Source organism: Pholcus phalangioides, unplaced genomic scaffold, assembly GCF_987345545.1.
Source record: "Pholcus phalangioides strain wild (caught in Gottingen) unplaced genomic scaffold, Ppha-v1.0 ptg000040l_1, whole genome shotgun sequence".
NCBI lineage: Eukaryota > Metazoa > Arthropoda > Arachnida > Araneae > Pholcidae > Pholcus > Pholcus phalangioides.
The window spans coordinates 626,060-650,580 of NW_028301626.1; the positions used below are offsets into that span (position 1 = coordinate 626,060).

General features: G+C 36.1%; 1 protein-coding gene across 1 annotated transcript; it reads left to right on the forward strand.

Moving 5' to 3' along the window:
• The first annotated feature begins 109 nt into the window (after positions 1-109).
• Positions 110-23,734, forward strand: LOC149065237 (arginine-hydroxylase NDUFAF5, mitochondrial). Its single transcript, XM_089254147.1, has 12 exons — positions 110-194; positions 3,408-3,683; positions 5,983-6,023; positions 8,967-9,030; positions 13,423-13,470; positions 13,577-13,683; positions 14,726-14,765; positions 14,875-14,985; positions 16,266-16,352; positions 19,013-19,073; positions 22,350-22,433; positions 23,447-23,734. The coding sequence occupies exons 2-12, from the start codon at positions 3,423-3,425 to the stop codon at positions 23,599-23,601; spliced, it is 1,059 nt and encodes a 352-aa protein (XP_089110273.1). The 5' UTR covers positions 110-194; positions 3,408-3,422; the 3' UTR covers positions 23,602-23,734.
• The last annotated feature ends 787 nt before the right edge of the window (positions 23,735-24,521 follow it).

Consider the following 24,521-nt stretch of genomic DNA (forward strand, 5'->3'; position numbering starts at 1 on the left):
ATAATTTTAATGTAGAATAATTCGTTTGTTTCATACTAATTTTCAGATTTCTCTCTATTTTTTTCGTGCATATTTTCTTTTATGATTTCATTCATGTTCAGTCAAAGCCGTTTATATTTACATTTAAAATTTCTCAAGTTTTTACTTTATCAACAAAGGCCATTAAACAAGTCAAAGCACACTTTTAGGAAACGGTAAAATTTAATTCGCAACACGAGTCGTATTTCACTTTTTCTTCCGATGTTTTTAAAAACAGATTAATTACAGATAATGATTGAAAGTAGATTAATTAAATGTCAAACTATTCCAATTTAGTATTTGTTACGGTAAATGTGATATAATTTACCGGACATTTTGCCTAAAGTTCAAACTGTGATGATGGATTTGATCTGTAATGTTTAAAAATGTTAATAAATGTGAGAAGAAAGCTAGCATTAAATGACTGATAATGATTCAGCCCGATAGCCCATTCCAGTAAGATACTCGCCTAAAAGACAAGGAATATCAGAGTTGTCACGAGTTTAATACCCGGTTTGTTCTTGTCAGAAACTTTCTTGATACGGGAGGGGATACAAGAGAAATGGCAGAAAAACATAAACACAGAAACTGATTGCTACTGCAGGTAGTCCCGGACCAATCTCTTACCGTGTATAAAAAAGGCAAAATGTCAAACACTGCCATTTGGAATCAGCAATAAATTGTAGGTCCCGGTCTGATTAGCCCTCGCATGCAGAAAATGACAGCGAGGCGATAAAAATTATCAATGAAATGATGATAATTTATATGTTTTTGTCCTTACAAAAAAGGGCTTTTGTTTTTGAATTAAATTTTTATGGTAAAATTTTTGTAATGCATCCATCACATGCGAGAGAAACTGATAAGTGGTTGAATTTGAGTGACACTTCTGCATTATTTCTTCCATAATTATCATACTTAAAATCTTCATTCAGGAGTTATGCATAATCACTGGTAAAGGTGATGAATGCAGGAAAATTTTTCAACCTTACTGAGAAAATTGGTGAATATGCACAATAATTGGGGATTGTGGATAATCACCAATTTATCACATTTACTGTAACATATTAATATAATATACTAGGTTGCTTGTGTAATAATCTTCTAATTAAAAAAAAGGGCAAAATAGAAATGAATGAAAGCACTTAGGAGTGAATATGAAATGGCATTACAAGAAGAAAATATGGTTTGAAGAAGAGATGAACAAATCCCGGGTTCCCATGGCAACTAAAGAATCAGTATTGGTGCCTAAAATTTACTTTCTGTAGTTACTAAATTTTTTAGGCTGAGAGCAGCACAAAATGTTTGGAATTTATATAGCAGCATTTCTAACAACATATGAAAGAAGATCACTATGCCCTGAAAAAGTCAAAAGAAATTATTAATCATTATTTTGTACCCTTTTCTCGAGATAAAAATTTTTTGCCCCCTAAAAATTTTTTCTGTTGTCTAGATTTTCTTTGGCAATTTGTCCAGCCTTGGTTCTAAGTAGGGCCATTGGCAAAAGAAGATACACTCAACACTAAAACTGTGTGATAGAGCAGTGTTTCTTAACCTTTTTTAACTCATGGCCCCTAGCCACTGTGGTGGTCGAGTGGTCATAGTGACGGACTCTCATCACGAGGTCCCAAGTTTGAACCCCACTGTCACTGCAGTGATGGTCGGCTGAAGTTGATTTTCTGTGGTTCCCATCTTCGAGGTGCAAATGCAAGCCTATCTCCCCATTAAAAAGTTTCACCGCAGAGAGCAACAGACCTACAATGATGAAATTTTTGAACATCACACTTCACTCATAGTTCGAAAAATAAGTGGTAGATGGCAGTACTATAACAAGCATTACACAGAAACAAGCTTCACGTTAGCTTCACAACATGAACATGCACATCCCAACATGCACCAATTTGTAAAAAATTCCGCAAAGGAATATGGACGAGGTACATGTGTGGTATAATAGTTGTAGTAGCCCATGGTCCCCTTTGGACCATATTATCTTCTTGTGACCCCCCCCCCCTTTCTTATCTGGGGCTCCCTACCCTCATCCAGGACTGACATCCTTTTTACTTATTGAATGAAATTTAGTCAAAACTCAAAATTTTATATTAATAAAAATTTTATAAATAAGGTTGATCTAACCCCCTGGGTCAGAAGCGGATCCCATAGTGGGTGTCATCTTTTCCAAGAATATTAATGGAGAAATAGGTCTGTTTCTTAAGATACAGAGTTGATCCAAACGAACCAACACAAAAAATCACCCGCTCCATCACCCTGGGCCAGAGTTCAGTGAGCCTCTTTCTTGGGGGCGGGGTATATACAGGGCCGTCTCAACATCAGAAGTCCCAGGGCAAAGTGGTGTTTTGGGACCCCATACTTCGCAGGAAGTAACAGTTTACAGAATGCCTAATTGTGAAGATCATAGTATACCAGATCTCATCGTGTAGACCTTCTATGGTTTTATGGGCAGGAGGCCCTTGGGTCATGCCTGGATGGGTCCATGCATTGAGATTGTCTGCATATAAGATACTCTGCTGGATTCTGAAATCAGTCACATTTTTTTCCCCACCATACCTCATTTGAACACAGCTCTGTGGCCCACTAATTACCTTTCATGGCCCCTAGTTTTCACCCATGGCCCCACCCCTCAAAATATCCCAGAAACACAAGGAGGCCATATGGCCCCAGGCTGAAAACCACTGTGTTAGAGTTGGTCAACAACCTTGGCAGTTAGGATCCATATACAATTTAACAATGTTATTAAACTGATTATACCTTCAGACAGACATATCGAACGGCTCCCTGTTGCCTGCCTTAAAAAGACAGGTGTCATTTTAATGGTCGATTCACCAAACTGAGCAAAATTCAATTGGTGTGAATTGGCTGAATCCCACACCACTGAACCTAGGGTTAGAGCTAGATATAGCATGATTTTAGGGTTTGAATCCGAAAAAAGAAATTGATGTTTCTTTTAAATGGGCTTCTATGTATGTAAGCTTGTAATCTGACTAGTCCAGAGTTTCTCAAACTCTTTTTCCCATTGCTCCCTTCTGAAAAAAAAAATCTCCCAATCAGGGCTGCAATTATGGGTGAATAGGCAGGTCTGATGCGACGGGTGCTGGACAAGGGGGTCAAATTCACCATTTAACTGTTTCTTCTACATTACAAGGGGAAAGCCATAATATGTGCTTGCTCCGGGTGACAATGTATCTAGTTGCGGCCCTGCTCCCAACTGAAGCTAACCCATAGTAGATCCTATGTTATACCCGTGGCTTCCATTACAAAACTGCATGGTCTACTTTAGGAAACACAGAACTATTCCATGTGGCCATAAAATTATATTGCGACAAAATATGTGTGATAATTAAAAATTAACTCATTTATTTTTCATATTATATCAGCTGAAGTGATTTGACATGAGGAAGTTTCTTTCCTATTGCACCTATTCGAAAATATCATGGCTATGGAAGAGAAGTGTCTCTTGTGATCCTCGAATGACAACACTGGGGTTATCCAGTAATATCATCAAAGGAATGGGTAATCGTCAACTCATTCATTCCGGAGCAACTACCAGCGAAGCTGCAGTGAATATTTTCAATAGAAAGATGAAGCGAATCCAAAGAGACTGGTGTGCTAATTTACCAAAGGGCGATTTATATGACTACATAAAGGAAGAGGTAGTTTTTTCTTATATCTTATAATGTATAATTTTACTCATTGACTTATAGTCTATGAGTAAAATTTGAAGAACCAAACAGTTCTTGCCTGCATTAATTTCTAACCTATACACGTATACTGCAGGACTTTTCAACAGGTGTTCCGTGAAAGGATCGTAGATGTACCATGAAAAATTTCAGACAAAATTTAATAAATATCTTTCTAAAGCCCAAAGTTGAATGTCTAAACAAAAATTGAGACACTGTCGTAAAGAGATTATGGCATTTTGGGTGAAAATGTGTCATATCTTAGGATTCAGCAAATGGGTAGTACCTGCTAGTGGCTTGTTATTAAAGATATTCGTTTTCCCAATTTCAGGAGGTATCAGTATGTTCATACAAATTAACAAGCATTATCACACTTCTCTGATACAAGCCATGTAAAGTGTTGGTTCCAGTGGTATCATGCATTAATTTCATGCACTGGTGAATAATGTATTTTTATTCACCTACTGCCTGAAGTATTATCTGCTGAGTTTTATTTCTGTACATTATTTAGTTGTAAACGCGTGATACTATAAATAAATAAGTCCACACAAAGGGGTGATATTGTGCCACTCCATGTTTTTTTTATTTGTCGCACTGTAGCCACTATTTGTAGTTTTAGCAATGGGATGTGTGTATGTGAAGGAAGCATGGCCCCCACAAAAGCGGGGCTGACAGGGCTGTAGCCCAGGAGCTCAGGACAAGTCATCATTTTTTGCTTTTTCACCCTACAAATTTACTACAGAAGGGTCTGTGAAAAGTCTGACTAGAAGCACAAAAGATCCCAAAATCCCAGCAGCCTGGGGATGGCATCACCCGAGTTTCGCAGTGGTAAGATGCTCATCTTCCACTATGAAGGTCCATCAAGGTCCACTAGTTCGAATCCAGTTGAAAGAACATCAGAATGAAGTTCATTACCTAAATGAAGGTGCCATCTATTGGTGACCGCCAGTAGATGGCACCTTCTAGATGGTGGTAAGCCATCATCTATGGTTTTTATCTCCATAGATGGTGGCGTGGTGGTAAGATGCTCATCTATCATCTATGTGAAGATTGTTGTTGCAGTCCCAGGTTCAAACCTGAGGGAGAATATAGATAAGATATTTTCCATAATTAGCTTGAGGCAACCAGCGATAGACAGCGCCTTCATTTCCAACCCATCTCATTAATAGCAGTAAATTGCACTATAGTAATATGGTCAGAGTTAGTCTGATGAAGTAGCCTAGGGCCCTAACTTTAAAGCCTTCACCAGATTATATATATATATATATATATATATATATATATATATGTGTGTGTGTGTGTGTGTGTAAAGTTTATAAACTGTATTCGCCTGTGTTTCTTCTTTTTTCCTAACATGAAAATTTTAAGATTAAACTTCGATAACTTCTTTTTCAACAGGCATCTTCAACCTTTGACACAGCGTAGGCCAATTTTGAAATTTCAAAGTAGTCTGTGGGCCACCAAGTTTCGATTCATCTAATAAACATATGTTATCTCTTGTTACGAAAATTAGGTCTTTCCGCAATTTGTTAAGATGTTAAGATCCCCTCAAACATGGCTATGTCCTGTTGCCAAACGAAAAATGCAAAGATGCAGAGCAAAACATCCAGATTCTTCTAGAACATTAATTTTCTGTCCTTCCTGTGGCGCTGCCAACTTGGAAACTGTGAAATGAAGTTTTCTGGAACATTCGTTTTTCTCAAAAATTCGACCATATCTATAAGTAGTGAGGCGATCACAAGAAAGGAGGAGTTGTTGGACTTTGTTTGCTCAATGCGAGATCTCCAAGCGTATTTTCGAAAAACTGCTACTTGTAAATAATTGTAAATAGCTGTCTGTAAATAAATCTGTGACGTCCTATGAAAATAATTTCATCCTCTGATCATTTCACGGAATTGTGAAAAATTATTCGTAACACTCTCAAAGAGCTCGGTAGGCCACAAGTGGGCTGTGTCGCAATCTGCAACAAAAATTTACTTTGGCACCCATCCTCGTCATTTTCAATTACTAAAGAGTAAACTTGATGCCCATTCGGGTCATCAGACCCTTCTGTTCTCCTCTAGTTGCAGCCCTCACCTGTAGGTCATACATTGACGATGCCTGCCTGGGCGATCAACAGAAATGAAATTCTTATGCTTTCCCAAATGTTCATTACATTTCATGTTAATAAATTAAAATCATATTTTATTAGCTTTAATATATATATATACAAAGTCATTGGAAAAGACAGTTTTGTTTTATACCGAGCATATATTTTCTTTTCTGTTCTCAGATTGGCAACAGACTTGCTGATAGAGTCTATGATGTAACGAGGTAATAGAACTTTTTTTTAAGTAAAGATATGATATAAGCAAAGGGAAAAGAAATAGATATTCTTGCCATAATAACTTAATTACTTATAACATAATTACTTATTTTCTGTGAATGTAGTTATTTAGAAAAGTATTAGGTCATAACAGAAAATTTTATGCCAAACCTCTTGAAATACTTTCATATATACATAAATACTTTCTATATTTTCTCTGGCTCGAATTCGAATCTTAGCTCGAGCACAGATTATTTTAGGCAACCATTTAGAATCGGATGCAAAATTCACTTTGCCAGGTACAATTAGCCCATCATGTGCATGAAATACTGTTGAACCGTGATTCAACAAATCAGATAAAATCGGCATTTTTATTAGTTGAATTGAGGAAAGTTGTGAAATCTGGGTTGAGTTAATACAAATATACATATACAGGGACTTCTAAAAATATTCTTTAAATCGAGGAATTCATTAGATCAGGGTCAAACTGTAGGCCTATATACTGGCTGATTTTATATTCCCTTTTCTGCATTTTACTGGCGAACTGTTGTTGATCTTAGAGGTATACTTCTAGTTAAACAAAGTTTCTAAATGGTGTGAAGAACTCGGATATGTCATTCATGTTGCAAGGGGTTGATTAGTTATCAAAATAAAAATAAAAAAACTTTTATACATGCATTCTGCCTTCAAAAACCCAATCAGAAAGTTGTTGCCCGGTCTCTCCTGAGGCCAACAAAGAAAATTCCACTTTTCTAAGTGCAATATTCGCAGAGATATATGAATTTGATAAACAGAGAAAAGTTGGGGGAAAACAGCATAAATGAGGATAAAAGTGTTTCAGTTAGTTTTTTTTTTTTTTTTGGCTGTTTTTCCCAACCTTTTTCCAATTTTGTAATTCAAATACCTCAGTGAATATTGCACCTAGAAACGTGGAAATTTTTTTGTTGGCCTCAGGAGAAACTGGGCAATAACTTTCTGGTTGAGTTTTTGAAGACAGAGTGTCTGTATAAAAAGTTAGTTTTTATATTTTAATAACTATAGGGTGAGGTAGGGCAAATATGATACACAAAATCAAACATTTACATGCTCCTCCTCAACCAGTAATGATACAAAATAGAAAAAAATAGTGTCAGATTCAGCTTTAGGAGGGAAGTAAGAATTGTAAGTATTATGTTTAGCTTGTGCACTTCAAGAAAAACAAAAAAACAACAGAATCATGCGTATCATATTTGCCCTCCCAAAAGGGCAATTATGATACAAGGCAATGGCAAATGTGTTAAACCTCTGTTATTCAGCCCCTATATTGTATAGGAAAACTGGAGGGAATTTTTGACACACAACACATATTGTAATGCAGTGTTTCGCAACCTTTTCAAGCCCATGGCCCAATTTCGTTCATTTTTTTGATTCCAGTCAAACACATGGCCAGCGGAAAATTAATGAGGAAAATGAAATGGCTAATCAGTCGTAGCCCCGTATGAATGATATCCGGGCTCAGCACCAGGCGGCGGCCTAGCCATTGAGAAACACTGTTTTAATGTATCGCGTGCCCTAAAAATAATGCAAATTGGACATTAAATGCTGGAGTTAGAGCATAAAATGTAAAGCACTGTCAAATTGGCAAATTTTTTGTATGATAAATTTTGTATTTTTGTATCTTCATAAATTGAGTGTGTTAGATTCATGTTTATGTCTTGGACAATTTATTTAGATATACTGATTTGACAAAAGCCTTAATTAAATCTGGTTATATATAATTATTATTTAGAATTGCAGAAGTGGCACAACTACATGAGTAAATTTTTGTTTATGTGGTAGCTTTTTGACGTATTCGTTCACCATTTTATAGTACAAATTGCTTGAAAGTTATTGAAAAGTGCTGTGTACACAACACCTTTTAGTAACACCAAGTTCACCTAATTAAGCTAGGATAAATTTTCAATTAGGCCTAATCTGAAGCAAAAAAACAAGAAACGTAAGCCTGAAAGTTCTTAAAACACTTAAAAATCCTAACTTGAATAAAATAAATCAAAGCACAAATAAAAACAGTGTGTACATAGAATCATCTGATCAACAAACATGGCCTGTTATATAAACAGTTGTTAAAAAAAGTGTATCATATTTGCCCTCTGAAGTGTATCATATTTGCCCTCTGAAGTGTATCATATTTGCCCTCTGAAGTGTATCATATTTGTCCTCTGAAGTGTATCATATTTGCCCTTCTACTTTGCAGCTAAATAAACACCACAAAGAGTATATGATATTAATATAAACGTAAATATAGCCTGAAAGGAAATTTCTTCCCCTAAATTTTTATATACATCAATAATAAATATCTTCATTCTGCAGCAAGTTACAGTAAAAGTTTTTGACTCCAAAAATGTTGGTGTCATAATTTTTTTTAATGGCTTGAATTCTTCAAATTTTTTAAGAGATAATAGGGCGTGAAAAGAGTAAGAAACAAGCAATTCAAATATATTTTTTAGGTTTGGTTTGGTCAACAACAAAGTACTTTTTTAAGGTGTATTATATAACTGCCCTCCTTTTTGAGTGTAACATATTTACCCTACTTGACCCTACAACTCCTTGCTAGATGAATGACGTATCTTGGTTCTGCACGTTATTTGGGTACTTTTTCTAATTGGAAGTATGCCTCCAGGATCAGAGTTTGAAAGTAAAATATGGCTAGGGGAACTTTGGAATCGCCCTGTGTACCAGACTCTTATGCTGTGAGTAACTTCTTAAACTTTTAACAACAAAAAATCTAGTTTTAATAAAAATGTGATGTAAGTATATAAAATTAAAAGTGATACTAATTTTCAATGTTTTGTTATGCCTGACTTTTTGCAATATAGATCAATACCCAAAATGGAGTAGAATGAATTCATAATAAAAAAAAATTGATGCCTATCACCACTGTAAATATATTAAAAAAAAATTTTTGTTTCTAGGACGTTTGATGTTGGTGTTGAGTTAGGATGTGGCAGAGGGCATATAACAAAGCATCTAACAAATGTGAGTATTTATTTGCTATATGGTGAATCCACCCAATACAGGCCATAGAACAGGGGTCTTCAACCTTTCAGACATTGTGGGGTCAATCTTTTCACGAAACCAACATGCAACTAACTCATACTATAGTATTTAGAATTCTACAATTGAACTCGCATTTGCAAGGGCTTAATACAATTAATATACAGTGGCACACACTCATCTAACAAATGGGTCAAATGGGCCCCAGATAACACTGAAAAACAAAGTTTAACAAAATTTTCTACGTTTCAAATAAAACGTCATTTCTTATGAACTTTTGTATGCTGGACACGAATTTGACCATGAAAAAGCTGGATTGGCAACGGTTTTCTCTAAAATTGCATATTCAATACCCTTAAAATAATACAATACATTGAAACAGAACATAAGTTTTCATGGTATAACTAAACTGATGGTCAGAACTGTAAAGGGTGGTAGAACTCGCTGAAACAAACCACTTTCACCATATTATTTCGGATTGGAAAGTATGTAGCGAGCCGTGAGAGAGTTCTTTCTCTGGAGTGGATGAAATGTTGTTTTCTGCAGAACCCATTATTCAGCTGCTATTCATCAACAGAGTGCAGTAATATTTCAATGTGGAGAAGACCAATATATATATGTGCACGCTATTTACGGGGCTGCAAACGGCAATGCCTTAGAAGTGATAAAACTTTATGAGGAGCGATTTCGAAACAGTGCAGCAACTGATAAGAGAACATTTCACCGCTTGCATAGGCAACTCGTGGAGATGGGCTCGTTTCTCCCCAAAAGACTTGACACAGCAACAGCACATTTCCTCAGGATTGTTCAAACTACCTAGACATTACCTTTCTGAACAGATATATTATTGACTGCAGTGGGCCTGTCGCTTGGCCTCCCGAATCTCCCGATTTGTCTTAACTGGATTCTCTGAGGAAAAGCTAAAAATCTTAGTTTACGAGATGCCCATTCAGTCACTAGAGGACCTTGTTGCCGAATTAGTGTCGCAGATGCAGACATTCTTGAAATGCCAGGAATCTCGCAACATGTACAAAATTCACTCCATCACCAGTGTGATGCCTGTGTTGTAGCTGGTGGTTGCTCATTTGAGCATTCCTTGTAAAGTTTTCAATAATAAAGATTCTTTGTCCTTGATTGCTTGTCTTTACTGTGTTCTCCATTTTCACCCCACGTAGGCTCCCTCTCACAGCTCGCCGCTTGCTTTCCAATCCCACATTGTATGGTGAAAGTTGTTTGTTTTGGATATTTTTTATTCACAGTGTTCTGACCATCAATTTAGTTTTCCCCTGTATAGGAAACAAAATAAATGTACAGAAAAAAACTATAAATGTATAGAAACATCACCAATATATATATACAAGACACAACAATATACGAGGCAATATACTAGAACAACATTAATAGTTCTACATCCACTAATAGTTCTACATCCACTAATAGTTCTACATCCACTAATAGTTCTACATCCACTAATAGTTCTACATCCAATAATAGTTCTACTATACTTCAACATCCACTAGTTCACCCTTGGTATTAGTGGATTTCATATTTGCTGTTTTTGTATTTACTGTCTTTTTACCAGTTTTCTGGAAAGCACTATTGCGGTGATAATTCTTGTATCAGAACAAGATATAAATGGTACGTGTTCCAAATAAACGTTGGAAAAAAATCCCCCTAAATATTTTTTTGATGCTTCTGAAAGTGTTTCTACAAGGCTGTTGTTTAAATGTTTCAAAAAGTGAAAAACTTGCAAAGAAAATCAGAAATAATGACAAAGGATATCTTTGTTGCTGTGATGTCCCGTTATTACGATATCATAAAATGTACAGTAAGATATTTCAAGGAAAAAGAACTTTACTTTCGTTGTTGCTGTAGCTGCACCTGCTACCATATAGCCCTGGATTCACATGTCTCTCATGTAGAAAGTTCTGTTTTTCTGTGGGTTCGATAAAAAAAAAAGGTTTGCAAGTTATGCGATATGTAACTTGCATACTACTGTCGACGCTAGATATAACGACCCCCTTTGTACCATTGACAACAGACATTATATTGGAATGGTCGTTATATAGAAAGTAAAATGTATATGATAGTTGTTACATGGAAGCACTTGGGACTTATCCTACCGGTCGTTGTAATGGAATGGTTGCTATAACACAGGGTCGTTATAACAAGCATATACTGTATAACCGTCATAATAATGTCTTTAAATCTGTGAGCATTAAGGGAAAGAATAAGTCACATCTTCCAGTATTTTTTATGAACAATACAAAAACTTGGACGATAAAAACACTTTTTCTCTCTTTGGATTTTTAATGAAGGTTCACTGATACTGTCATAGAAGAAATTAGAAAATTACTGTATAAGTGACAGCAATTAAGAAATCGGCATAGGAGGGATTAATCGATAAACTGTTTCTGAAACCTAAGCGATACTCCATGAAGATGATCAAAACTGAGAATTAGATAGCAAGTTAATCATGAGCCCCATAGTAAAGGGTTTCATAACTTCAAATGAGCAATGGATTAATTCCGTGAAACAGACCCATCTATGGTACTCTATTCACGTAAAGAAAAATCGGTGGAGAAAAAACCGTTACTATACGTTAACAAATTATCAGAAATTTATCAGAAATAGCTAACAGACATTACGCTGTTCTTTAAAAAACATCAAATAGAATCACTGAATCCTCTGCCCCCTTCAACTTCTACACTAGTAGATACTGTATAAACGAGGTGCCTAAAAAACAAAAGTTATTTGTGGTCATCCCCGGAACATAACCCCACAAATACCATGGGACGAATGCATATAAAAATACAAATGAACATAACAGAAATACATAGAAACATACCAAAAATCAAAAATACATAAAAACACAAGTCTAATATACAATATAACAGTTCATTTATTGGCATCTGACACATACTTCATTCTGCATTGTACTTTTACTGGACATAAGGAGCATCTTGCATCTGTTACAATTGCCCAAAAATAGCCAGCTGGCATCCAGGTTGACCATTTTCCCTGGTAACATTGTTCCCTACAACTTTTTCATCATACGATAACGCTCGTAAAGCACTTTTCAACTGATTAGGGTAATATCTCAAAAAGAAGAGCCCCATGAAACGTTTTCATGGTGATATTCATGCGCAACAGTTCAAAATTGCATATTTCATGTCAAACACAATTTCATTGTTGTCCAATGTAATTGAAGACTTATTTATTTTAAAATTATTTTTATCAATTTTGATTAATTCTGAAGTAATTTATTTTTCATCTATTCTGAAAAAGTAGTGTTTAATTAATTACTTTATTAGTTCTGAAATTACTTTAAAAGATTCTGTAATTACTTCCTTTGGTTATTCTGGATTCCCCCCCCCCCCATTAATTTTAAGGTAATTTCTTCTTCATTGATTCATTTATTTTTTAATTTTTTTTTTAAGTTCTGAAATCATTCCCCTCATTAAGATGTTTTTCAGAATTTATGTAAATTTTAGCAAATTTTCATTCCTGAATTATATGACATCGAGAGGGGGGGGCGCTCAAAAAGTGTTTAGGTCTAGTAAACACCCCCCCCCCCCCCCCCAATGCTTGTCGCAAGCAACAGTAATGTACCAGAATGTGAAACGTTACTGGCGAATCTCACCCCCCCCCCGGCCCTGTGGGCTTCATCAAATTAATTTTTTTAGTGTTTTTTAGATGTTTTCCAAAAATGGTGCACTGGATAATCAGGTTGGAGTTGTGTGGCCTGCAGACCATTCGTTGAAGATCCTTGTCATAAAATATAAAATTTTCTAATATATCGGAAAAGAATTAGGGTAGTAAAATTAAGACTTAAGAGAGCATCTTAAGTGGAGGCTTTTTAAATGTGATCCACTGTATTGTTCAATTCGGTAGTGAATGTGAGCTGATCTCCCTGTTAAAAAGTCTCGCCACAGAGAGCAACAGGCCCACAATGGTACAAACATTCAATCATTACACTTAACTCATGATTTTAAATGTAGTTGGCAGCACTGGAAAATCAGACACAACACTATATACACACTCAGGCAGTTAGGTAAACACACACACTTTTTGTTCCATACTCTGCCATGAAGATGGACTGGAAGAGATCTCTGCAACGGGATGAGTCCGGTGGCAAAGTCCTGGCATTCATTCATTCATTGTTCAATTTGGTAATTTGATTCAATCTTTTATTTTACAAATATTTTTATTAATTGAACTGACAGAATGCATATTTTACCAATACTTCAAGCTGCTTTTTAGTTCAATCAATGCTTTTGAAACATAAAATAGGATTGAGAGACTTAAAACTTTTTTTATTGTTTCGCTTTTCACGAACCACACATGTTATTAATTCTGTTTCATTCCTGTCAGGAAAATGTGAAAATGATGTACCAGTGTGATAGTTCGCCGAATATGGTGGTAAGTCATGTTATTGATAATATTTTTAATTGGTTTTTGAATTGCCATTGTTATTTGTAAATTCAATAAAATATTTCAATTTTATTTTTTCTTAATCACCTATCAGGGAATCACAAAAATATCACAGGCAATTCCCACGAAGACTCTAGTTGTGGATGAAGAGCATTTACCTTTCCATAATGATTCTGTTGATATTTTTTTAAGTAATCTTCAGTAAGTTTGATGGTTTTTATTTATGTATTTGTTATTATCTGCGAACTTTAAAAGAAATCGATATCATCCAGATTGCACCTGTTAAACAACTTCCACTAGCAGGGCATGGGCAGAGATATGGTGGGGGGGGGGGCATCAATGATGGAGCCGGTATAAGCATATATGTGTATATATATGAACTGGCATCATCATCATGCCATCTCCTCCAGCCTTTCATGTGTATCTCTGCTTATGTAGCAGAGTGTTTTGTTGTAGATCCAACTTTGTATTTGTCTTCATATTTTTCTGTTATCATGTTAACTGGTCACTCTGGGTCTTCCAGCTCCAGATTTTAGTTTATAATGCTCACCACGTGATAGTTTCTACAGGTGCCTCGTTTAAATCCATTTAATTCAATAGAAATTTGAGAAACAGCACCCATATCCACAATACTCCCTTGTTCGAGGACTGAGTGGGTTTTGGCACGGTGCATAAAACATGAAAACATTCAAGGTTCATGTAGCAACAATGAGAAACACCACTATGTGCATCGTAAATCTATGTGGCAATTGAAACTTGCACAAATTTTATTATGTGCCTATACCTTTGAGGCGTGTAAAATTCAATTTTTTTTAAGTTTTTTCTTTGAAGTTTTACTTTTAATGTTTTTAATTTACTTTTAAACCTTCACCTCATATATTCCAGAATATACATGATTTCTGATCGTTGATAAAATTCTGAACAAAATTCATCAGTTATTTTCAATTTCGGAATATACTGTGTGCCTAAACTTTTGTGGTGCACTAGCAGTGGCGTCGGAGCCAGGGGTGCTCGAGCACCCACGGTAATTTGTGGCTCGGGTCTGAGCACCCCCAGCATTGATTGAGAAATTGTAGTTTCCTATATAAAGCTCAAGACGAGCACCCACAGGTTCGAAACATTTCCGACACTCCTGTGCAATAGTATGGTTCAGCATTAGTTGATTGGTGAATAGGCTTGATCTAGATGGCATAATTTTTTTTTCTCTCTCTTTATTTTTGATAAAAAATATTTTCTATTCCAGTTTTCATTGGATAAATGACTTACCCGGTGTCTTTGTACAGGTTGTTATAATTTTATTTTTGTTTCTTCAATTCAATGAATTTATGATACAATATAAAATTATTCAGTCACGATCTTTTTAATGATGCATGTCTTTGTTTTTAATGACAGATTCACAATGCCCTCAAACCAGACGGTGTTCTAATAGCTTCTCTTTTTGGAGGCGACACACTTTTTGAATTGCGGTCCTCTTTACAGCTTGCAGAATTGGAAAGAGAAGGGGTAAGCATATGTGACAGCGTAGTAAATACTCTTTTAACCCTTTGAATGGCATTGACAAGATATCTCCCCCACTTTTAAAGCTTTTGACTTTAGCATTTGAATAGGTCAGATCTATACATATGAAATTGATTTTCTGTGTATGTTCTCTATACAAATCTACAATTTTAGATCAATCGTTGCCAAATTTTGCATATATACCAAACGGGACCAGACTTGAATGATAGGCTACTTTAAAAGTTCATCAGAGCAGGGCAAATGCCTGAAATGGGCAAAAAAAACTGTTGGGCAACAAAAGTTTCTGGGCCTCAACAACCACTTTTGGAATGTTTATTTTAGTTACCGTGGTTCCCTAGCAATGCGTTTTAGACGTGTATATGCCTTTATAATGTTTGTAACTTTTTCAATGCTGCCAGTATATGTACAATAGTTTATGCTTTTATAATGGTTTGCCACATTTTCATTTTTTCAATCCTCCCATTAATGAGGCTTTTTGAATAGACGTCAGAATCATCATCAGCATCACTTTGAGGATCAGGCAAAGGATGATCCTCATAGAAATCAGTGTTAAAATTGCTGATTTTACTGTAGATATGTGGAAATGTATAGTGGGGTTTTCCACCACATCAGTAATTTTAATAATTGTATTGAATTGTCGATTTTTTTGAAATGTTGAGTTTGCTTAGAGATACAAAGCCCAGGAGATTAAATATGAAGTAATTAGCCAGACCTACTTTTGAGTTGGATATTCATGCAAAATAACATTAATTTCAACTTTTTATTTATATCTTCTCAAGCATGAAATTTGGGGACAATAGAAGCTACGAGTATGACATAGAATCCTATGGGTTCACTTGAGTTAGAGGCGATGAGAGAGAAAAAATTCTGAAGGGGTGATGAAACAAAAAGTTCGGGAAACTATGTCTTAGACCTTTTTCTTCGGGTAAACTGTTTGCCTAACTGTTAACTGTTACTTCATGGTAATAGAGCTGTTGTTCCCCCAATGAGTATGTCACTGTAATTTAGGGTGCTGTGAAAAATCGGGAAGCTGTACTACATGGTTTTAAAAATTTAGAAACAACACCTTGAGTATAAAGGGTTTGAGAATCCTTGTACCGAGTTGTTTTGGTGTATTTTGAACTTCTTATATTATTCAATTAAATAATTGGTGCCTAAAATTTTTTTCTTGCACCTAGATTTTTTTTTTAATTTGTCAGCCCTGATTTATTTATTTTCATATCAGTTCCTATTGTCATAGTTTTGCTTGTAAATTTTTTCTCTAGGGTTTTTCACCTCACATTTCTCCATTCACTATGGTTCGAGATATAGGCGATCTTCTCAATAGAGCTGGTTTCACTATGCTAACAATTGTAAGTTCATACATATATTATTTTTTTAACACACGATAGAGTCGCAATAGTTCAACGGGAACAAGACTGAGACCATCTTGGATAACTGAAAACTTGAATTATCTTAAAATTAATAGAAAATGGCAAAACAAGTTGGGAGGTTACCTACTCTTGCCTGTTTTGTCCTTAATTCAACTACAGTAGAATATTGTTTATCCAAACATCGATTTTCCGAACAACTTTGTCAACCAAAGACCTTTTCAATCTAACTCATTTTCAGTTTTCTATAGTCAATGATTCTCAATAGTTGGTTTTTTTCTCGGAACTGGAATCCTCTTATCTTCCAACTCTATAGTTTTCTTCTATTGTACAATAATCCACTTTCAAACAATTGTACATACTGTACCTGTGAGGCCGGGCGGATCTGGGTACAGTTTATGTAGTTATAAATGATACAAGCAAACAAACGCGTGAATAGGAGCAGATTTAGCTGCCATATTTTTTTTTTTCATCAGATGTGAACGAATTCATCTTAATCCTATGGGTGTGCCTTAATGAGAGCGAGGAGTGCATCTTCTCTTGATAACAAAAAGTTCATATCATGGTTTCGCCAGGAGGGGGAGGTATCATTTCTTGCTGAATTTCTATTTAGGGGCCGTTCAAGTATTATGTAAGCAAATCTTTAGCTATTTTTCACCCCCCCCCCCCCTGTCAGCAAAATTTCATCATCAGCTCTGCCCCTCTGAATCCTAACGCATATTGGTGGGATCAGAGACGTACACGACGGGGGGTATAGGGGGCTTGTGCCCCCCCCCCCTCCCCACGATCAAAAATTTATTTTTTTAATGCAAAAAAAATATTTTTTTCTAATTTGAAATTTTGGAAGACAATACCTTTATATGTTATAATCAATTTCTGTTAATTTCAATGTTATTTGAAGGCTGTGAACTCAAAATTTATCTTTAATAAATTCATTATGACCCACCCTCTAAGCCATATAATGATAAATCGCATAAAGGCTCTTGGCTCGCGGACCAAATATGGCCCTGGGGGTTATTTGATGCGGCCTGTCCTCCTCAAACCTAATTTTGTAAAAATGAATTAAGCGGCACATTTCAGATCGGTTAAGTGTTCCGTGGTACAATTCAGAACATTTAAACGATCCGTGACACATTTAGAGATCCCTTGAGTGACATGTGACGTAGTTTTAGAGCACTTAAGTGGGCCCCCAGTACTGTTCTACATCACTCAAGTTACCCGCCGCACATTCTCAAATTATTTAAATGATCAGCTTCATATAATTACGGATCACTTGAGTAATGTGTGACACGGTTCCAGAGCACTTAAGTGGCCCGGACACATTTCCAGATCACTTGGATCTGCGAAACATTTAGAGATCACTAAAGTGGCTCTGTATGGCACTTATCAGTAGAGGGGAATGTTATTTCACGTGCCCACAAACTATCGAAAGGTTTTTTTTTCGTTTTTGGCGCACCGAGTAAGATGCCATTAAGAATATTTCATATTGTCATAAAGGGTGGTTGACGACGTAAGCATTATCCAAACCGAACCCCCCTCCACCTTGTCATCAAAAGTCAGCAAATCGAAACCCCCACCCCCATCAATGATGACGTAATACTTGAACGACCTCTTATTCCTTTGCGTTATCGAATTTGTTTCGAGATCGATTTTCTGAACTATTCACTTTTCCAAACACCCTTTGGTCCCGACGTGTTAGGATAATCGAGGTTCTACTGTACTTAATTACACAACTGCCAAGATCAATTACCTATTTTTAAGGGAGGCTCTAGTTGAAGCTGTGTTTAATGTGTTACTGTTGGCCACAATAGTATGAGAAACAGCCTATTTTATTTGGCTTAGAATGGCAGATTTTGCTTCAAATTGTTCTCATCAGCTGTGTCGTTTGCATTTTAAGTGGGACCCAAATGAGGTCTGCCATTGCAGGCAAAAAACTGTATACTTTTCTCAATGCAGCTCGCAGAAACCCAAATGGTTGGGCAGCTCCTGCTTTAGAGAATTCACATTTGGTCCTTCATTAAGCTTTTATCAATGCCACAGGAGACCATTACATTGTATTTGATGTTGATTCTTTTTTTTAGGAATTGTTGTTTGTTGCGTTTTTGGAGTAAAACTTCTTTAGCCAGGGTAGTGAATTTTCAGATTCACGTCAGAAAAAGTGAAACGGAGGAACAGGAAATGATGCAACCTTTCCCTTCCCTTAAAAACCGTTGCCTGAAATATTTTGCGGTTTGTATCGGACAAAGTCAGTTTATTGCCTTTCCCCTCTCCCTGCGATGCTTCTGGAATCATAGGTCCCGTTTAGAGAATTAGCTGGAAAAATTAAATCCGGGAATGTACTACAGCCATACAGTAGGATGAGCGATGCACGCAGTTTGGAAGAAAAGAAAATTGGATTAAGGTGGAGTGGGAAGCAGTGTGTGTTCCCACGCTTCAATATCTTGCAACCAGTAAAAGATAGATGTGAGGCGAGGTGAATCTAGCCATGTTAAGCCAGATTTAAACAACCTAGAAGTTTCACTTCTATGGTGCAAGAGATTCTCACCCAGATTTTTTTTTTCACTTTCAATGTTAAAGTTGATTTTTACATTCTAAATGACAAAATGTTACTTTTATGTAAAAAACTCTTTTATATATTTTAGGATGTGGATGAAGTTAAAATAAATTATCCCACTATGTTTGAGCTGATGTTTGATCTTCAAGGTAAATTTTGCATTTATATAAAGATTTGTTTTAACCCGGGAGAAACTCGCTAGGTTTGCTAGTGCACAGAAACTTGCTTGTGAGGTCCTTGCCATCACTTGAAACGCACTGATTATCATCAAGATGGCTGTTCCAGGCCACTATTCTCCGACCATCTAGAGAAGAGCGGAAATTTCTACCTTTCTTAGTTTGAGTGGAAAGCAAAATATTTCACGGTGTGAGAGAAAATCTGAAGTAGCGAGTTCTCCTGGGTTAAAGTATTTAGAGAAAAGAATTAGAATATATTTAGAATTATACTCAATAATCCGGCCATGTGCTGATGGCCGTGCCCGTTCAGTAATCCAGCGTTTTCAGACAAGTTTTATTTAAGCATAGAAGGGGAAAGCATGCCACTGCATGTCCGTGGAGAAAATTTATATAATTTGAATGTACTTTTTTAAATTAACTTTCAGTAATCCGGCGCACACCCTGGTCTGATATGTACCGGATTAGCAAGAGCTTACTGTAGTTTCATGAGACTGCTCTAATAATTCAAGTTAATTAATGGCAAGAAATAAAGTATGAGTAATATTCCTCTGCGGAACGTCTAACGAATTGGTACATGTTGGAATGTGTGTGTACATGTAGTGAACTAGAGAACCTTCTGTGAAGTTTGTTTCTGTGTAATGCTTGTTATGTGTAGTGCTGCCATCTATATTTCTAACTATGCATGAAGTGTAATGATTGAATAATATACCATTGTAGGCCTGTTGCTCTCTGCGGCGAGACTTTTTAATGGGGAGACCAGCTCGCATTTGTGCCTTGAAGTTGGGAATGACAAAACCAACTACAGCCGACCACCACAGTGGTGGTTTGAACCCAGGTCCTTGCGATGCGAGTCCGTCACTACGCCCACTCGACCGATTGTTTTGTCAATCAACTCCATTTTGGTTGGCACTTATTTCTTAATGTTATATACAGTAAAACCTCTCTTTTGCAGTGACCAGTAAAAGAGGACTAGCCGTTTATTTCAGTTTGAAATTCATACTTTTATTATACAAAGGGAAATTATTATTTGGCCGTAAAAGAGAGGGTGACAGCATCTGATGGGTGTTCGTAAAGAGGAGTTTTGCTGTATATGTGAATTTTTTTTCCGCTATTATTTGCACAGACAAACATGTAACAACTATTGTTTTTGTGGGCTCACAAGCTTGCTCTGCCCCTAAATGTTTTGTGTGTGTGTTTCAACTGACTAAATAAAATTATCTTATTTTAAAATTTAATATGAAAGAAACAAAAAAACTATCATTACATTAGTTTTAAGACTATTTCAATGTACTTCAATGGTTTTGGGCACTTTTGATCGGCCAAAATTACAACAGATTCAAATTACTGTGTTTAGCCAGTATGCCAGGAAATTTGAGTTACAGATTCTGGAAAATTCTTGAATATCTGAACTCTTAAGAATAGACTGAATTAATTGATTTGAAGCTTGTTTGTTAGCTGCATTTTAGGATCCTTCGTGTTTAAAGAACTACATTGGAGATCGAATTTCACATTTGCTTTTACTATCATAAATCTTGGGTTATTGTGCAAATTTCAGATACTCATATTGCTGATACAAATTGAAAATCTAGTAGATTGTAAAGTGTTTTGCGACCATTTGTTTAAGATTTAAATAAGCAGAGCAAAAAATTACAGGGCGAAACAAGATCTCGTTTGTAATGCAAAACCGACAACATATTTCTTCAATCTTTGAACATGCACACCTGCAAAATCAAGTATCTGTATTTTTTATCAATGCTGGTGATAAGGGATGGTATTTTTTCGCCCGAAATATACTGAGAAATTGAATTTTCTGGATGTTATGGTGAAACTAATATTATGATAAGAAATATTATGAAAGCACTGAGTGGAGACATAGCAGCCTCCTTTAACTGCCGCTGTGGTGGTCGAATGGTCATAGTGGTGGACTCGCATCGCCGCAGTGGTGGTTGGCTGAAGTTGCTTTTCTGTGGTTCCCAACTTCAAGGTGCGAATGCAAGCCAATCTCCCAATTAAAAAGTCTCTCAGCAGAGAGCAACAGGCCTATAACAGTAAAACCTTCAAACATTACACTTCACTCATAGTTTGAAAAATATGTGGTAGATGGCAGCACTACAACAAGCATTACACAGAGACAAGCTTCACAACACGGACACTCCAACATGTACCAATTCGTTAGAAGCTCCGCAGAGGAATATGAACGACGTGCATGTGTGGTTACGTAGTAGTAGCCTCCGTGTTAACCACAGCAATTTTTGCCCTAGTTGCCGTTTTTGTTTTAAGAGATGGTTTTTTTTTTTTGTCCCGAAATATACTCAGAAACTGAATTTTCTGGATGTTATGCCAAAACTAATATTTGGAAAATTGATTTGTCTCCTCTGGGAATCGAACCTGGGTCCCCTTGCATACCGGGCAAATACACTGACTAATGCACCAGAGACGCACATTTCATTCCTCATAACACGCATTAGTAGCGTGAAGCGCTGAGTGGAGACATAGCAGCCTCCCTTAACTACAGCAGTTTTCACCCCAGTCATCATTTTTGCATTAAGGGATGGGGTTTTTTTTATGTTTGTCTCTCTGGTGTATTGGTTAGCACACTTGCCCGGTATGCAAGGGGATCCAGGTTTGATACCCGGAAGAGACAAATCACTTTTCTTTGCAAATATTAGTTTCGGCATAACATCCAGAAAATTCAATTTCTCAATGCTGGTGATAATTTGGTTGGAGCAATAAGTAAAGGCATAATTGTCATCAAATTCCTGGGCAAAACACGTTTGTTACAATTAAAATTATCATTTTATTCTGATTCGTGTGTTGATTCAGTATTTAATATACAAGTAGATTGGTATTGGTCGTCTGAATGTATTATGTGATCCTTATTGGAACTCGCTTTTCCTGGCATGAACCAGATGCTGGCATTCAAAAAGCTGGTGTCTCTTGATTTCTACGACATGCCAGCAAATATGTTAACATGATTGATGTTTAGTGGGGGGATATATTTGAGTTAGTACAGTAATTATAAACGTTTTAGTGAAAAATGTGATGAAAAAGTTAATTGAAATTTTAATTTCATTCCTGTAGCGAATTCTGCAAAAAACCCCTCAGAATCACTATTACTACTCACACCATAATTAGTTTATGTGTGATTTTATCTCAGTAACATTTAAAGAAATCGCTTGCGTGTTTATAAGATTTGATAGTTTTTTTTAAATTAAGTCTTTTACTAATTTCTTTTATATTTGTTATCAGGGATGGGTGAAAGTAATGCTGCTTGGAATCGTAAATTGCGTCTCAATAAAGATTGTCTGATAAGTGCTGCAGCAGTATATCAACGTGAGTTGTGGATTCTGGTATTTTAATTTGTTTGTACAGTCAATGCTCATTTTTACGAACTTGTACAGACTCGATATAATGATATTCAGCAAACTGTAGACGGAGTATTGCAGGGCTCTCTCTTGTCCTACGTTTTGGTAAAATGTCCTACTTCAGGACTTTTACTTTTTTGTCTAGGTTTCGTCGTACCTTTTCTACTTTTCTCTCTAAACCCTACCAATAAAATTTGTGTAACTTTTTCAAAGTGAAAATGGAATCATTGAAATATTGCCAAATAATACAAATGTATTAGATTACAACTGCCAAAGCAGGAATTTTACAGTTTTTTCAGGTTATTTAAGGGGGGGGGGTGTATGTGGGGGCCATGTGGTTTATTATTTTTTATTTTTAGCTTGTGTTTCAACTTTATTAATTACTGGTTTAAGTGTAGCATAAATTAATGGAGTGGTAGAGATTGCAGAGGCGAATTGGTACAAATTACTGAGCATTACCCTCTCGTCATCTTCATCATGAATTCTCTAAATTCCAGAGATGTTGATCAGTCAATGGAAAGATAGTTGCCCCCCCCCCCCATTCCAAGAGCATGTATCTGCTTACATACAGGAGTCCAGCAAAAATCACTCAGGCCAACACGTGATTTGCTGAGGTTTAGCAGAATCCCCCCCCCCCATTCACCTCTATGAGTGAGTCAGGACGAGGGGGGTTCTGTAGAGGTCTCCCAGAAAAGGAACTCTACAGGAAACTTATGAATGGGGGAAGGGAAGGTTAGTTCAGGTGCCCATTTTATTAGTAGCATAATCGGGAGGGTAGAGTTGGACAACCCCTTTCCATTCGAAGAGCCTGTATCCGCTTATGTTGAAATTTTTCTATGTTAAGCATGAATGTTTTTTTAAATTCTGTTTAGCATTCAAATGGTTTAGCAGGTAAAATGATGATATTAAAAGTTACAATTTAGCCATCATTCGAGAAAGAATAAACTCAATTTTTTTTATCTGTGCTCACATTATTTACAGATATGTATGGTAATGAAGATGGAACTGTTCCGGCGACTTTTCAAGTATTGTATTTGATTGGCTGGAAGCCTCACGAATCTCAAGCAAAGCCTGCTCAAAGAGGGTCTGGTACATTCTCTTTGAAGGACATAGCAGGTTTGAATAAAAAACTTTGATAGATAGCAAAAACAAATTTAGACCCGCATCTGTACATAAAATACTCAATATGTTCAAGCTTTTATAGAAATTATTTATATTTAATTCGAACGGAACTATAAAAAAGCAATAATAAAATTGTTTACTTGGTCTACTTTTCTTCTTGTGAACACGTGTTTTGTTTCTAAGTTATATTCATAGCATTTTTAGCCGATTTTGTATGGTAAAATGAAAATAATAATTGGTGACATTGAATGTTCTAATTTACTACTTTTCGACAAGGGTTTCCCAAAACATTGTTAGAAGTTCTGTGTTCCGTAAGAAATATTGTAGTGATAAAAAACGGTGGGGCAAATAATCAGTTTTGATAATGTTCTATACAGGACGTGGGTATTATTTAAAAATTATATTTCGCAAGGGACTAAATGGTTAAGAAACAGTGTTCTTTGGTGTTTTACTAAACAATATTCCTGCATATTGTGCAACAGTTCAACTTTTTTGCAAGCTTGTTTTGGGACAGTTTCAACGATGTTACACAACACTGATTAAACTGCTGTTAGGAGCACATTGTACTTGATGGGTACACATTCAAAAACATAATAAACATCTAATTAAGTTCATTTATACAACTGCTAAGTGATGAAAATCATTTTTACAGGTGTCAATAGAAGAAACAATACAAAATTTTCTGCAAAAAAAACATATGTGACATAAAACCAGTCAAAGAAATTTTAATGTGGTGGCGCGAGATGAAAAAATGGCTGCACTGAGCCTGTCAGATCTAATAAAGCCAGATGAAAGGAAATTAGCAAAAATCTCAAGTAAATTGTTCCTGTCACGTGTTAGTAAATGAAAAATACTTGTGCATGAGACCCAACCTGTGTACTGGAGGGTTAAAATACAGATTTGGACGTTGGTCCTGGTTTGGTGATCACTCAAG